The sequence below is a fragment of the Anomalospiza imberbis genome, chromosome 18 (genome assembly GCF_031753505.1).
Source record: "Anomalospiza imberbis isolate Cuckoo-Finch-1a 21T00152 chromosome 18, ASM3175350v1, whole genome shotgun sequence".
NCBI lineage: Eukaryota > Metazoa > Chordata > Aves > Passeriformes > Viduidae > Anomalospiza > Anomalospiza imberbis.
In genome coordinates, this window is record NC_089698.1 from 7,122,688 (window position 1) to 7,140,182 (window position 17,495).

The 17,495-nt window shown below is 41.5% G+C and overlaps 1 protein-coding gene across 5 annotated transcripts in view; it reads right to left on the reverse strand.

Moving 5' to 3' along the window:
* Window positions 1-1,977: 1,977 nt before the first annotated feature.
* Window positions 1,978-17,495, reverse strand: part of ZDHHC8 (zinc finger DHHC-type palmitoyltransferase 8) — a 117,729-nt gene continuing 102,211 nt past the window's right edge. For 4 of the 5 annotated variants that reach the window (XM_068208805.1, XM_068208803.1, XM_068208806.1 and 1 more), the window contains exons 6-11: window positions 17,205-17,296; window positions 15,458-15,590; window positions 14,462-14,579; window positions 13,628-13,737; window positions 9,705-10,741; window positions 1,978-8,355 (exon numbers count right to left, since the gene is read on the reverse strand). In XM_068208805.1, coding sequence (XP_068064906.1) covers window positions 8,184-8,355; window positions 9,705-10,741; window positions 13,628-13,737; window positions 14,462-14,579; window positions 15,458-15,590; window positions 17,205-17,296 — 1,662 coding nt within the window. In that variant the 3' untranslated portion in view covers window positions 1,978-8,183. The remainder of the gene's footprint in view (window positions 8,356-9,704; window positions 10,742-13,627; window positions 13,738-14,461; window positions 14,580-15,457; window positions 15,591-17,204; window positions 17,297-17,495) is intronic. The other variant, XR_011004990.1, reaches the window with a different exon arrangement.

Consider the following 17,495-nt stretch of genomic DNA (forward strand, 5'->3'; position numbering starts at 1 on the left):
AATAAGGGCTGATCCTAAGGCCAGATGGATCCATAATATCTGGGCTGCAAAAAATGGATTATGCTGTTACTCACTGAATTTACTCAGACACTGCAGTTTCTACAAGATGAGTTTTTCCCTGAGAAAAAGTAGCATTGCTTGTATTTAAAAAACACCCTCCACAGTCCTTTCACCATCTGTTCCAATGACTGTACAAGAAAAAAAGCTAACAGCAAAGCTGTATTCTGCTAAACCACCTGTGTCTGTGACTAGAACCAGAATATAAGGCAATTTTATGAGCTTCCACAGTCAGCCCTGACCCAAAGATCCCCATGTGCTCTGCTCCTATGTAACTGAAAGAGGCTTTCAAGTTATTTGAGCGTGCAACTGGCACACCAGGAGCCATCCACCTCATACCCATGGGAACAGTGAATGCAGGAGGAAACCACTGCCCAGGAGCCACTCCCCTGCACGCTGCATGAAAGGACAAGCCAGAAGGCAGAAGAGCCCACACTGCTCCTCCACCATTAATCCCAAATTCCTCCTTGCTGCCTGCCACTCAGAAATGCCTCCATGAAGACTATCTCTGTTCCATGGTGTAGGGACAGAAGTTGCATTAAAAATACAGTTGACCCCAGAATGGGATGCGTTTATGAAATTCCACTTTTCCCTTTGTGCTGTTGTGAGGGAAAAAAAAAAAAAGATGGCAAGTATTTGATTTGCTCCAAGTTAGAGGCTTGAAGAAGTCCTAATGTCAATGAACTACAGCAGAGAGCAAATTCCTGTGGGTACCACTCCTAATGGCATGTAAAGTATAATGAGGCACTATTAAAGGAAAAAACTACCACTGATTTAAGAAGTAAGAAAGTAAGTAAGATTTCAGTGTGAACTAGGCATGGCACTCATGAGCTCAGTATGTTATCATTATTCTGAAAACAGGAATTCTCGGTTTAGGTGTTCATTTGGGGTATCAAATCTTGTGATTTCAGTGCAGAAAGCCCTACTTTGAGTCCTCATGGCTGACTGTGTACAATGGTAAGATTTATTGAAGCCAAACCCACGAGCATGCTTTAGTTCCAAAACAACAGTGCCAATGCTAACTAAAGGACAGTCCTTCACTTGCATGGAAGGTGACTTTTCCCTTAGAGAGTTCCAGGCATTGCCATTGCTCTGGCTAACCACACGTATCCTTCCTATTATTTCCTTCAGTTACCACTGAACTCAGTGGGAGGGTTCCACAAACACAGACAGTGCTCAAATAAATCCTTGAAAATCCTGCTCTTACCCCATACGGAAGAGATGGATAGTCCAAGCACCATGTGGAGGCTGGAAGTTAAAAGGTGTGAAATAAACCTCAGAAGGCAGCACACAGCCTTTATGGCTTTTACATGGCAGATACTTGACCAAGTCTGCTGAAATAAGGGTTTTTGAATTACTAATGGTCATAAAAAAAATTTATTTCAGAAAGGGGATATTTTTAAAAATAAAAGACTTACCTGTGGTAGTCCTTTTTTTCTACAATGCAACTAAAGCACTAGAAAAGCTCCTGGGCTGGCAGAATCTGCTGCCTAAGCCATGTTGGGCACTTCTGCCATGTAGTCTGATCGAACTGGTCCATGCCCACAAAGGCAGAAATTACTTCCATTAATGAGGAACAGATTGACAGAATATTTTAACACAGTCTAGAAATGTTATTAAACCTCAGCATTACCCACAGTTCTCACTGTCCATCCCATCCAGAGATATTCTAACATCTAATATCAAATGGACAGGCTATGTCAGTGCTTTATAAATTACTGTCTGAAAAATCCACACAAGGGATGGACGTGTAAAAGGTGAACAGGATGGCAACACAACTTCTAAGGCAAGTTACTCTTACATATTCTCTACTTTCTCCACACTTCCAGCACTGCCTTCCCTTCTCTCTGAATATCCCTTAAAATGGTGGGTCTGTCTACCAGTCTTCCATGGCCTGGAACACAACCACTGGCAGAAACACTGTTTCCAGTCTACTTTATTTGCTTACATTTTAAAAAAGTAATTTCAGTTCTGTATTTTGCTGCTGATACAACATTTTTTTTTTCTATCAAGACAGATCAGTTCCATTTAAAATGTATCAGAGGCAGACACCTGTAACTAGTTTTACCTGACTCTATGTATACAGTTACATATACATTATATACATATAGGCATTATATATATACATATAAATATATACACATATATATAAGGCACTGTAAAACGTACCATCACTTCTCCAGGACTGTTTTAATCTGTAGAAGCAGATAATATTTCTTCATATAATTGGAAATGTTTTTAAACATTTAAAAAATGTTTCAGGGTTAGAGATATCAGCTGTGAAATAAGCCTTATGTTAAATTTCAAGTTATTGTGACAAGATGAACAAAACCAATTTTGACAGTAATTCTAATCTATTTATTGTAAAACTGATTCTCTCTTTTAAAAAGACATATCCACCTGTATAAAGAGTTTCCTTTGTCTCTCCTTATTATGTTCCAAAATTTGAACCTAAACTTGTCCCACAGAATGAAAAATAACAACAATGAAAAAATGAAATACAAACTTGGATAATTTACCCATTACTTAGAGTGAGGAAAACCAAGATTGCTGTAAGCCAAGATATCTTTAAATAAAATGTATTGAAAGAGATCATGGCCTTATATAATCCTGCTTGATGCAGCCAACATCCATGGAGCCTGGTGATTACAGTTTGAGCCATTTTATATAAAAGGTAATCTCTGCCACGTGAAGACACAACAGCACACAAATATGATTGGCATTTATAATGAACATGCTTGAATGGATCCTTGCTTAATGCAATTAGCCTATATATGCAAATTATGGCATCAGAAATCCCGCAGCAGCTGCAGGGCTTGGCAGCTGCATGTGTTGTAAGACAGTCTGACAGATCAAATGGACATATTTCCAAAGACTAGAAACAGATAGACAGATGAAGACAGCTTAAGAATTACGCATGTTTGGGATTTATAGACCCACATGACCTGGACAGAATGTATTCAACAAATACCAATATAAAAATGTTTCCAGTTACTCTGTGGCAGTGATTAAAAACTGTGCTGGACCACAGGATCCCTATTAACCCCACAACTTCAATAAACAGTACAGAAAACTTCATTTAGTGTTGCTTCATGGACCACTTGCTGTGACCTCCCAAACTTCATTGGTCACAACTGGGAGACACTCTTTTAAAGACTCACCATATCTCCTACTCTACCACAGGCATCTTGAAAATGAGATTGAACATGCAGTCACTTCCTTTAATATTTTGTCAGTTTCATCCTTTGCACTGGAACTGGCCTTTCCAGTTCTGCTCTTCCAGTTCAGGTTTTGCACAAGTGGAAGTGAGAAAGGGCAGCACACCGTGAACCATCTCAGCAAATGAATGCAGCTGAGGCAGAAACAGACTCTTGAAAATACTGAAGTGACTCAAAGGTTTAAAAAATATATATGTATTACGAGAGCCACAAAAAAGGTTACAGACAGAGCTCCACAAAGCCTGCACGGATACATTCCAACAATTCGAGGTGGCAGAACAGGTGAAATACAGACCATAAAAACGGCATGACATTAACTTTCCAGACTGTCAGAGACAGAAAAGCTTGACCCCATCTTTCCCACACACACAAAAAAATATTGACTATATATATATATCTCTCTATATATCTCTAGTCTGGACCACAGATAGAGTCCAAAGAAAACCACATTGCAATTTCCATATGAGGCTTGTAGGAGAGCAGGCATCATCTGAGGAACGTCCACTGTAAGGCCCGGGAGGGATCCTCGTGGGCCGAGTTGACACAACATCACGCCTGGTTAGAATTAGAACAGCAACACCCCACAGCTCATGTGCTGCACATGGCTACCAACACAGAGCTCTGTGCAACCCCCCGAGCTGGCTGAACCAAACTGAGTAAATACATTTGTTTTGCTTAATTAAAAAAAAAACAAAACAAAACAAAAAACAAAACAAAAAAAAAAAAACCAAAAAACAGATGTAAGATATTAGGGCAGTTCCTGCTATCACCTTCCTTAAAAATTCAAGACTTGAAGACTTCTTTAATGTACTTGCTTACAGACATGTTTTGAGACTGTATTAATGATCTTCAGGAAAATATGCCACCCTGAGGCTTTTTCCCTTGTTCACTTCAGGTTATGTCTGCATCCAGTTTTGACATGGGGGCCAAATGCTGGTTGTCTGTCAGTGCAGTATTTGGCCCGGAGTTTCAAAGTCTTTGCTATTCAGACTTTCCTATGAGGTCAACAAACAAAGTAGTAAAAAAAAGAAAATATTAAGGCTTCAAGTAAAAATATTTTCTCTCTCTCCCACCCATGTAGTAAGGTACATTTAATTCCATAATACTCAATATATTATACAACTAAAGATATAGAGATCCAACTTTTCAAGGCAGAAAAGTACTACAATGAAAACCTGGAGGCTAAATGGGAGCATATGAACAGGGAACAAACAGATAATAAAATGCAATATTCAATGAAAACTGATGCATAAACTAAAAAAAAAACTATTGCTCTTTTTTAAATAAGTAATACAATCCACAGCTACAAATAAAAACATGTTGAAAATATTTAAGACTTTTGAAACATGAAATAAGCACGACAAAAAAAAAGAAGCTACCTTACAGGATGTGTTAACTTGTGCTGGATTTTCATGGCTGATCCCCACCTACTATAAATTAGCATCAATTAAATGAGCTTTCATGGAGCCACACCAATTTACACCAGCTGAAGATTTGGCCTGCAGTGTCTGTAAAAACAGGGTATCTTGACAGAAGAACCTTACTGCTGATCTGTAAACTGCTTAAAGAGCTATGCTTTAATATGGGCTGGATTCTGCTCAAAAATTAGATTTAATAAATAGGTCCCCAGTCCCACAACAGGAACTATGGAACAGACACTTACATTTATGAGTAAATAGCTGCAGGTTCAGTGCCTTGGATGGAAATGAAGCTGGATTTGCTGCATGCAATCTCCTGTTAACAGTTCTGCTTAGATTATTCTTTCAGAAAATCTGAACCATTTACTCCAGGCTATGTGCACTGAATTAAATTGCAAACCTCAAAAGGAAAAAGAAAACAAAAAAACTTTGGTACCATTGTAAACCTATGAAAAAGTTGAATGTCTCAAAACTGTGGGCAAATCTACTCACAAAATACATAATCCTTACTGCTGAACCTGTACTGACACAGTGCATCCTTTTATTCTCCCCTACCCCTTGTGAACTATGTCAAAATAACCCTGGATATTAGTGCTTTATACACACAATACTGTGTTTAGTCTTACTGAGAAATTCTCTCATGAACTAATGTAGTTAACTTCAAAGGCTCTTTGGCCCTTCAAGTTCCTCAGTAGCTTTTTCATTTATAAATGCAAGAGAAATAACGATCAAAGTGGAGCATCACTGGGATGCAAATCTCAAATATTACATTGGTGCAAATTTTCAGCCTTGCTTGCATGAATTTCATGTACATATTCAAAGATACATGATAAAATGTGCCCTTGTCTCACTCCCTAATCCCATGTGTTTCCTACCCCCTCTTTTTCAGGGCTTACATATGGCATACATGATACTTTAAAAACAAGTAATTTTGTGATACTCTATGCACCAGAGTGAATTCCAGTCCTTAAAGAAGTACTGCATCTTCCTGAGGTGTTAACATCAGGTTAGACTGCAGATTAATAACAGTTAAAGATGGAAGAAATCTGTAAGGCCATCTGGTCTACCCCTTGTCCCTACAGACTCACCTCTCACAGAAAATTTTTTATGACTTGTCCAAATACAGTTTGACTGTCCTAAACAGTTTGTCCAAAACTCTGCTTGGAAGACTATTCACTGCCCCTTCCTCTCCATCTGTTCTGCCCCATTCTAAATGTAGACCATTGGTTACCAGTGACAACCCTTGGATTTACCTTTGGTTTGACAACTTTTAAGTAACATATTTGTAAAATTATGATACTCAATTTTCCCTTCATTGCTTAGCCAGTGGCATGTTTTAGCCCTTTAAATCTTCTCATTAGCCAGCCCAGCCAGTTCTTTAACGTATGTTGCTCCATCAATACCTGATCCAATTTGCCAGCATCCTTCTGGTACCACGGTGCCTCCAACTAAAGACAATGTTCTACGTGCCAGTGAGCAAATCTGCACAGCAAGACTATTGCTTCTCTGCTCTGCAATATCCCTACACCAGGCATTTAAAATATCACCAAGGCAATAAAATGCACACTGATTTCTACTTCACTCTCTCAGAACTTCAGCCTATTGCAGATGCATTGCTTTCCACGTTTCTTCCTTCAGGCAACATAGAGCGTTACACAGAGAGATGATTAACTTTCTTATGTTCTCTTCAACCTTTGTCTCCAAAAAATAATGTGATATACAAGGGACATAATAACCATGTATTGCAGCAAATGTCAAGATTCATCAAATCAAAATATAAATTTTAACCAGGCAAAATTAAGGTCAATATTTACCTTCTGGAATAATTAACCTCAACATACATGAAAACAAATAAGATATTATGAACATGTTCTGAATTGCTACCAAATACCTGGAGAGCTTTCCATTATAGTCAAGGACTGAAAAGGATTTAACCCCTTGAAACGAATATCCTGAAAAATGATGGATTTAGATCTCTAATCAAAACTATTCACCAAGAGAACCAGGTGGAAAGTCAAGGTCTTGTATGCTGACTGGCTCAGTGACAAATAATAATTTTTAGTGACTTTGGCAACAGTCGTTCAGGATATTCTTAATTGCACACATGATCTAGTTGGCATTGGTCCAGATGTCAGTACTTTTGACTTCTGAGGTGGTAACTGAATGGTAAGGAAAAGGAGATAAAGAATAGAGAAATAAAAATCCATGTGTCCCAAAATTAGCTTTGCCAAAGTCCTCATACTTTTGACAAAAGTAATGCACCCCTTTCTTGTTTTTTACGGTAAAGTTGTCTTTAAATCCAACAAAGTAAATGTAGTTTTCTGGAGACAGGAAAAATAAACCTCAGAATGTTAAACAGATTTGATTGATATTCTTTTAAAAAGTTGTTCCCCAGGGGGGAAAAACCCAAATTGAAAATCCTTTGTCTAACAGTATTGAAGACCAGAGGGAATGTGCTAGTAATTAGGCAGACAGAAAATTTATATCCTTTAGATGCACGCTTGGCTCAGTTACACACACTGTAAATTCAACAGCTTATGATAACCTTGCTGCGGGATTACACTGACGGCACCAGGGCAAGGCAGTAAACTCTGTTATTGCCTAAATCCAACAGGTAAGGAGGGTGCAGGGAAAGCAGCTGATGGCTGTTTAAAATATGTTTCCATCTCAACATTTCCTTTCTTAACTGCTTGGTTTTGTTTCTGGGTCAGAGAAGCCTTTCAAACCCAGAGGGAGCAGGAGGTCAGAGTGGCAGATCCTCGCCGGTGTTGCGGTCCTTTTCCATGGAGACAAACACACGCGCACACACACAACTTCACACAAAGGGAGGCCAATGGCAGACAGGGAGAAGCTGTTGCTATCCTTTCTCCTGCCCCCATCCGGGACCAGGGAGGCTTTTAAAGAAGACATGGGTGTCTGCAGCCCAAGTGGCCTTGCCTTGTTCCTTCCCAGGAGAAGGAACCTGAGCGGCAGCGCCCCGGGGACGAGGAGAAGCTCCTGCTCAGCACAAGAACCCTACTTTCCATGTCAGCAGGAAAACAGCAGTTGGTCCTCTGGCTCCTGCCAGACACATCGCTGGCCAGAAGAACTGGGAAGGGGCATGGGAAAACTGACTGATCCTGGACTGACTGAACTGTTTCACAGCACAACTGGTACACAACAGAGTGGTTGGACAGACACGCGCACAATGGCTTTAGCGCTCTCTTGCAGGAAGGAATTCCGCTCGGTGTTGGTCTTAGGTCGTAGCCAGTTCCTGCCTGTCGGTTCAGGAAGAGTCTGATAGACTGTACAATTTTATTATTCCCTCAAGAATAAGGCTGCAGCTGGTTTTTGGCCAAAAGAGAAAGATGAAAACAGAACAAACCCAAAACAAGAAAAGGAGAGTGGCCGACTGCTGCTGCTCCTTCTTTGTTGTTATTTGAGTCTTCACAGTGCTCCTAGCTTCATGGCTGGCTGAGTGGATGGCTCTTTGTTTTTAATTCATTTTATTTTACACTGAAATTTCATAGGTTGTTCCACCAACTCCAGACACCTTCTTAACATTTGAGTGTCTAGCAGGGCTGACTGGCGTCCCTTGGGAACTTGATGTTGAACCCAACCTGGCTATTCCTTTTGGCTGTCCATTTATTTTACTGTGAGGTGTCTTCAACTGCATGTCATCCCTGCATCAAAAGAAATATCAAAAGATGCAACATAAGTGACAAAGTGTGATAGCAGAATGGCTTCATTCAGAATAAACAATTACCCCCGTCACCCTGAGTTCCCAGCATTGCAAAATATTCAAGCCTGGGAGCAAGCTGGTTGAAGCCAGTGCATTCCATGAAAAGCCACTGAAATGAGAGAATTAATTTGGCCATTAGGTTAGTGGACCAGGCCTGAGTAATATTTGTTAATTTAATTACTTGCTTAAATGCTTTGTTGTTCCAAACTAATTGCAAGGGCATTTGTAGGATGCAGGAGAGTTTAACTGTTACCACTGCTCACCACTGACCTTAAGTGAAACTGTGTTTTAAAATCAGAAATAAATTCTCAGAAAAAATATTTCCCAGTTAAATATCTAGGTAAACAAAACTTTGTTGCTCATCTCTGAAACAACTTGTTTGCACTTAACTTCAGGAGATCTACAATAATGGTTCTCCCACATTTCAGTAAGTTTTCCAAAACTGTTGGATAGAGGAGAGAGAAATCTGGGACCTTAACCAGAGGCCAGCACAGCACAGTAGGTACCAGATACAAAGGAAACTTAGATATTTCTGAAGAGCAGCTCTCCAGGTCCCAAATAAGTTTAAATACTGCATCCGCAGCAGGATCATGATCTCTTCAGGCTTTGCAAGCTCCATGGCTTCCAGAAGGAAACCAGAAACACATACAGAAGCTGCAGCTGAGCATCTTGCTCAGTTACTGAAGCTTTTGGCACAGCAAATTCTTCCTCTCCATGCTTTCTCACAGAAAGGAAGGAAGCAGCAAGGCCTTAAGGTAAGGTCACGAAGTTCTGTGCTTTTATCAGCACTTCTGTACTATGGACACTCAACACTGCTAAATACAGAGCTGTCAACGCCAAGCACCAGGACTGGTCTCAGCCTATTTCCCTCAGTGCAGGGTATGTTGCACAAGTAGGATCCCAGCTCTGCCTCTGTATCCACGGAATGTCTGGGTCAGCCTCCCTTCAGGCTGCAAAGTAGAACAGTTCCACCCTTTTGTGCGTAAGGGGAGGAATAATCTGTCTCATGCCTTGGAAATAATTCCCCAGTTCAGCTATGACACTGTATCACTATGAATTTACAGCAAAACTGACCACCTGCATGCAGTTCAAGGTACAGCAGAAGTGCAAATGTTTTGTCATGATGAGGTTGCTGTGGGGGTGTGACAGAATTGAAGAGCACCCACAAACTTCCCACCATCATGGCCCACAGCAAACACCTCATCAGGGTGTGCCTCCAGCGCAGCTCCAGCTCCAGCCCTTGCTCGCAAGCAGATTCCCACTGCTCTCAGCCCCTCAAGCAGTACATACCTCTGTGCTCCCACTGACTGCACCTCTGTAATTTCCACAGTGTTCACAAACGACACAGCCTTCGGGCCTCCGTAAGAGGGTGACCTAGGCATCCCTGTGGGGGACGATGGGACCTGGTGGCCTGGGGATTTGTAGGAGCCATTGCTCACCCTGCCCTGTAGTGCTTGATGGGACTGCACATTATTATTGGCTAAATCAGCTTGCAGAGAGGTTGTGGAAGTCCTTGGGGCTCTTGTCATTGCACTTGAGAGTGAAGACACTGAAGACTGCAGTATAGGGTTCCTTGTGCTAAAGCTGGTGGCAGCCATCAGATTGTCCCTGGATCCGTATCTCATGGCCATGCTGCGCGGGTCTTCCGAGAGCGTGCTCACTTGCTGAAGGCTGTAGGAGCTGGGCGTGTCATAGACACCTGAGTCTGCAAACACCGAGTCAGGGTGCGAGTGGAGGAGCTTCTCCCTCTCTTCCATCTCTTTCCTTTCCTGGATGGATGCCATAATTGTCTTGGAAAGGTTATCATAGCGCACTGGGGAGGGGTCTCGCTGATGCGGGGCTGGGCTCCCCAGCACCGGGCTGAAGCTCTGCGGTGGCTGGCGCTGCAGCTCGCTGCCCCGGAGGTGGCACATTTTGGCTGACAAATATGGGGAGTGGTACCCGACAGAGCTGACTGCAGAATGGGCAATGCACTTCCTCCCCGAGGGAGACATGGGGTTCAGCAAACTGTCATACGAAAGACTCCCATTTCTGTTTGACAGGGAATTGGGAGAAAAGATGCTTTTGTAAGGGGTGGAAGCTGCCCCTTCAGACTTTATTGGATGAAGGGGCACTTTGTCTGTCCCTCTCCTGCCAGCAGATTTCAGGCTCAGGGATCGTGAATTGATGGCAAAGGAATCTATCTGGAGTGGGGAAGACTGGTAGGTCTTGTGGAGGGAGCTCTTCCGGTAGCTGGGGATGTCCAAGCTGGGTTCGGACTGGTAATCAAGGCTCCTGCCATCCTCTTCTATCAGAGCCCCTTGACTGTGTCCCTCCTGCAAGGTGATCTAAAAAAGAGGTAAATATGAGAAACAGAAGCCAGTGACACGTAAGTACAGGTTTTCTCTCTCAGTGAGTGCATGGGAAGGACAGAGCTGAAGGTCTTCCCTCTGACTGTCAGCCCAGGTTCATCACAAAAAAATCTCCTGACTCCTGTTCAACATATGGATTAGCACCTTAGAAGCAAGGAGGAGTTATTCATAGTAAGTGCTAAGTAATATTGACAGTAAAAAGTAAGTTAATACATGGACACTGAAAACACAGAATGAGAGACCCAAGCTGAGACTCAAGTCTCAATCAAGGTAAATCAGATTGTTATCTGATAATACTGCCCTTGGAAAAAGCACTGTACTTCACTTTTTCTACAAATAGCTCTTGAGTTGAGGGATGTCTGGTCTTGTGTGCTGAGACAGAAATACTTTGAGCTTCATTTCAGCATGCTGGGGACCAGCACACTCTTATCCGCTCTACTCTGCACTATGAATATTCAGTAATTCTGAATTTCTGGTCATAGGTCTTCAAAATTAAGCACTTAACCTTAATTAAAGCAGAGAGGCTCCTTCTCACCATTTAGACAATGAAATGAAGCAATTTTCTCTTTTTTATTGCCCGTGTAGGAAAAAATGGCCACATCAGAAAAGAAAACAAAGCCCATAGTTTATTTATGTGCTTTGAAAACAGATAGGACTTCACTCTGTGAAAATTGCTCAGAGTTCTGTTCACTTAAAATGCCACTCTGTGCTAAGCAAATAGTTTTCACTGTTATTTTTAAGGAAGAGTTTGCCATAATGCACAATAAATTGGCTACACTGGCTCTGAAAACAGAGAGTTATTATCAGTCACACATTTAATCAGAAATGCAGTTGGCACAGCTTGTTCTTTAGTTTCTTTTAAAGGAAAGCTATTGAAAAAAAATAAACTGAATGACAAACCCCTGTTTTACTGTGGATGTTTTTAAAAAGCTTTTTCCTTTCAGCTAGAAGATAGAAAAATATGCAAAACAGCTCACTCTCTCCTAGAGCATGGTGCTAAATTTGGCCTTCTCTGGAAAAAGGAGACCAAGTGACAGCCTGTAAGGGAGGATGAGAGCAATGACGTAGCTTTTAAGTATATTTGTGCTACTTATCCTTGTGTCCCAATACCTCTTTCCTAGCAGTTTTCACTGCTCAAAAGCAGAATTACATTGACAGGCTGAAGAACTGAAAGAGAACAGACACCATGGCATTCCTCACACAGCCCAGTCTCTTTCCCTCTGTACCTCCTTTGGCCTGGCAGACAAATCCATGCCCTCCTATGAGCTCACCATGTGAACCCCATTTTATGATACTCCCAGCTGACTACTACAGAGTTGTGATTACTATAAAACTGAACAAGTCCCCAGAGCTTGCACATCAGTCAGCAACATCAACAGCACTGTTTTGGGTTAGGATTGAAACAGCAACCCTCAGAGTGAAGGTGCTGTTCCGTGTTATCATTTCACAGCACTGCCCAGTCCCCTGGCCTAATCACAACCTCTCCTGTATCTATATTGCATCTCTGGCTGTGCCCTGAATGAACACAACAAGCCTACCTTCCTTGGCTCTCTGACTTTTGCCATTATGACTCAATGCTGTGGCTCCCACAGCTCAAAATTGCTAGATGATGCCTGTAAATAGAGTATTTTGAACTGGATGTCAAGCCATTTTTCATGTAATAAAATGAAAATGATAGGACATTAAACTTTTTGGATACAGTGAACACTCTGTTGTTCTTCTGTTCCCTTTCATAAGCCACTTGTTTCTTCAATAAGTGGACAAATCCAGAGAATAAGATTTACCATTACTGCAGCAAGACTAAAACTTAAACTTGGTCATAGCTGGAATTCCACTATCTGTCACCATCTTTCTTTTCAAAATGAGAAGGATTCAGGAAAAGCTTTCCTCACCATTTAAGGAACATTCTGTCTTATTACAGTGTTGCTACAGTCAATTGTTTTTATCTACCATTTTTTCCTTTCCTTACTTCTTTCATAATACTCCTTCCTATCACCCCCTGCTTGTTATTCCAGGGGTGATACTGAAGGACCTGATGAAATTAATTTTGGGAAAAGTGCACTGTGTGTGGTATGTGTTTTTTAAGGATGTCTCCACTGGTGCATGAAGACTTGGATACATATTGCAAATATACAAGTTAGACCAGTAATTTTCCAAATACTGTTCTCAGGTCTTGGGGAGCCAAGGAATATTTGAAATAAATCCATGAGAAATAAGTTTCATAACTTCTAAGCAAAAGAGAAAACTGTCAAAATTCCACAGCAAATCTGTCTAATTGTTTGGACCTCAGTTTTCTTTATAGGTGAAAATGATGCCAAGAGTTAGGAAGGTGTTTTTTTCCACAGAACCCAAATGCACTGAATAGGCGCTAAGGAAGGTCAAACATGAGGAGTCTTCTGTTAATTCTCACTGAGGAATCTCTTGGGATGCTTTAAAAGTTCTTTCTATGTTGCAAGCTGACATCTTAAGGAATCAGTGAGTACAGTGAGTGTTGGCTAAAGGGTCTGATCCAGAGAAGCACTCAGCATGCCCAGCTCCCTCTGAAGGGAATGTGAGGTGGCACCTCTGCCAGGGGAAGCCAACGGGAGGTGACACTTCTCAGCATCCCAGGATCAGGCCGAGACACTGGAGCAGCAGCAGCGCACGCCTGGCAGCGGGACAGACATGTCAGCAGGGGGAAGCTGTGAAATCAGACATGTTTCCATAAGGAGCACAGTGAAAATAATACACTGTCACACAACAGTGCCAAGCTTTCTTATTTACTTTTACACTCTGGCATTCACTAGAGCCCCGCAGTGAATTCCTCCTCAGCTCCACACTGCCTGGCGTTAGCTGGGAGCAGAAACTCCTGGGCTCGCTCACCTGCTCGGCCGTGGCGTGGTAGTGGACTTTGGGGTTGTTGCTGAAAGCTGGTCGGTATTTGTACATGGCAGGAGTGGGAGGGCTGATAAGTTTGGGTGAGAGGCCACCTTCTGCAAAAGAAAAAAAAAGTACTTTCTATTACAATGTGTGCGGACAGAAAGCTGTCAGCCATAATTCCCTGCCATCCATCGTCCTCTGCAAACGATCTGTTCCGGAGAGAAGAGAACGTGCAGTACTTCTGTGTAGCATTCCACCAAAATCAATGGGGTCCCTTATGGCAGTAACAGCACATTGCTGCCAGATCAGCCATCTACAGAGAAGGAGAAATAAGACACAATATATTGAATGGGGTGACATGTTTTGGTGAGTAGAAATTTTGCCTAATTTGAAATACTAAATATTTGGGTTGGATTCAGTTACTAGTTCTGTCTGAAAAAAAAAAAAAGGTTTTTTAAATAGCATCAAAGCATAAAGTTCATGTTCTTACAAAAGAAATAATTCAGTTTGCAATGCCTAAGAATTTCGTGCTAATATTTCTGATTCCCTAGATTCCTTAGACATTTATAATTTAAAAAAAATATTTAAGAAGGAGTTTAAAAGAGTTTATAAATGCTGCAAAACTGACATGAAAAATTCAACCTAGGCTTGAATAAACCACTTCAAGCTGGCTTTTCTTTCCCTTTCCTGCTGTTAATTCCCCTAGTCTGGAAATCATATAAATAGAAAAATATCCTTCACCCAGAGCCCATGTTTTGAAATAATACAAGAAACATTTTAAAGAGGCTAAAATAGTTTCTTATAAATAAAAATAAAACACTGATCATGCAACTATACCTTCACTGGTGCCCAGCTGCCCTTTCAGCTCAGAGTACTTGCTTGGATCTCCTTTAGGTGGGAGAGGTGGTTGCACATCCATACTCTTATCCTCCAGACCTTCCAGGCTGATTTTAGACTGAAAATGATCCAAAAAATCAATCATTACATGCAACTTGGTTAAATAACAGCATGTGTCAGAGTGCTGGATGTACCAGAGGACCAGAACTACCTACACCTATGACAAACAGGATTTAGCATCTACTGCAGGCACGGACTGTCACATGTAAAATTAGCATTGTCATAACCACCCAGGAGAACTTTAAATGCACTATCCTGGTCTACTTGGCAGGCTAAGTACTATAATCATCATGCTAATTAATATGTGGTAGAAGACAACAGTGCTTTCTAGCATTTTTCAGCAACTTTCCAGGTGGCTCTAAGCAAGTAACTATCCAAAGTTACTTCCAAAGGAAGTAACTATCCACAAAAATCTTGCAAGTTGGCTTCCTTTGAATCCACCACTTTTTATGGGACTAAGCAAATCCTTCTCTATTATTCATGCCAGGAGAAACTGAAAAGAGAAGAGAACTCAGCTTCTGAGTCAATATTCCTTGCCCTGGACCACAAGCCTTCCTGCAGCCTGGAACCTCAGAACATTCTTTGAAGTAGAACAGCTGACCTGGTCTGGTGGTACAAGGGTTCATTAAAATTAATTTGAACACCAAGAGGTGACAGCTCGTGGGACAGAAAATAACTACTGCAAAGAACAGTCAGCTTTTCCAAAAGAAACCCAGAGGAATTCCATGCTAGAGCTGCCTGTTATTGGATCAAAAGCTGCTGTTACTGAACCTGCAATGGAGGATGAAGTGTATGTCTGAGAATGAAATATATGACAAGGACTCAAACTCTAGTTTCTGCATCATCTCAAGGAGATTTGTCAATGACAGACTCACTCCCAGGCTTGATAATGTTCAATCCATGCCCTTCAAAAGCAAAGCTTGGAGATTTCCTCACCTTGCTCCGGTTGAGGTTGGCTTGGATGCCGTTGTCGCTGATCTTCACTGTGATCTGTCGCTCAGACAAATCCGGTCTCAGGAAAGGAGGCTTCACATTCACAGCTTGCTTCTTCTTGGGCTCGACCACGTACCTGATTAATTGTGCAACAGTTGTCATTAAAATAAGCAGTAACCTAAGAATAAGGACTGAAAATCTTCCCACTTCCAGGTTATGGTTTAAGAATGTGTCAGAATCTAGGTAAGAACCTCCATTTATTTCAATGTATGTAATAATTAAGCAGCAATTAAAAAAAACTAGTGAGCAAAAGGAGAGGAAGCATTAAAAAAATCAGCAATTTTTGAAGCACTAATTGACAAGAGCACAAAGAGAACAGGAGAGGCCGGCCACCAACAGAAGTGACTGACCACATCATCCCAGTTAACATGAAACAGCTGCCCTGTGGTGGGGAGTCAGTGTCTGGGGGACAAGGCCCAGCACATGAGGAGTTACCATGGAGAAGATGATGTGCTGCCAGTTCTAACTTACCACACGGTGACTTGTTTCTGTAGCATGTTTAGTGTTCAAATAAGTGGAGGTAAAAGAGACTGCCAAGTCTATAGGAAGCAAAAAATCTAAGAGGAAATGGCTGACTTTAGACATCTAATTTCCCTCCAGTGGAATAGAATTCTCTAAGTGCAATTGGCCAGTGACTGTACTATGCCTAAATATCAATACACACACCAGCTTTCTCTGTTTTATGTAGTGAACAGGACATTCTGGTAGTGGTGGCTCAGGCACCTTCAATGCACAGAACAATCTGAACAGGTCTTCACAAAACACAAATGTTCTGCTTGTTATAATTCTGTGAATAGCCATGATGATGGCACTCACAACCCCTCTCTTAACACAAGTGTCTCACAGCGTTTAGTACCCAGCTCTTATCATCCACCTTGACCTGATTTTCATGTTTTGGAAGGTTTGAGAAGCAGCTACTCCAATGTCTTTAACACATGTAACAGTCCTTTAGGACTTATTTGTTGTATAATAAAGGGGAAAAGAAGGCAGATAAGAGAGTCAGGGTCTGGAATTGTTCAACACCCTAGAAAGGCTCAAATAAGTCTTGTAGTAAGATTATGAACATGTTTGCAGGGTGGAAAGCTCAGCAGCTAGAATTATAGTCCATCTGATCTACTGCATTAAGATCCTGATTTCAAAATGTGAAACGATAAATCAATTTCCCCAAAAATAGAAAGCCATAAATAAAATCTCAAGTTCCGTGATGTAGATCTCATTGATAATCTGTTTTATGATAATGAAAGTGCCAGTGAGATTGAAAACCACAGCAGCCTTAAATTGGATTTAAATCTTAAGGAGAAAGGCTGATTTTAGCTTCCTTCCTTTTCCCCAGCAGACTGGACATTGTGTACAGTGTAAGTAGTGTGGGCAATATGATAACATATGGATATTTACCTTGTTACTGAAATCCACTGGATAAACAAGCTGGCGAAGACAAGGGTGTAAGTTCAACATAATTTGACAAGCTCATTCCAAAAATACTTCTGAGACAAGGGTGGTGAATTACAGGTTACAGCCATGCAACACGGAAGCAGCTATCACAGAGCTCTGCCTTCGGGACTGTTTTTGCTTTGCTTTCCTATTATTCCATCAATGATCCTTGGCTTGTGAGCCCAGCCTAGCACATTTCTTCCCCTGTCCCAAGAGGGACTCTTGCTCCCTCATTCCCAGCTGAGAGCATTTCTCTTACCTGGGAGCCAAGGGGCTGCAGAGCACATGTTCCACGTTTCCACAACATCCACGGGTAAAAGGATTCACTCCCCCACGGAATTTCCCTGTCACCTGGAAATATGTTCAGGACAGTGCTCAAACCTCTGGTTATATAAAAGTCATCATCTAAGCCTCAGAAAGCCAAGAATAAGTCTGACCCTTCTGTCCTTCCCAAAGAGATCATTTTCCTTTGAATGCTGCACTTTTTCTCTCTGGCTCTAATACACCACCTCTGTCAGCTATTTCCAGCTAGGAGGCACTCAACTCAAGA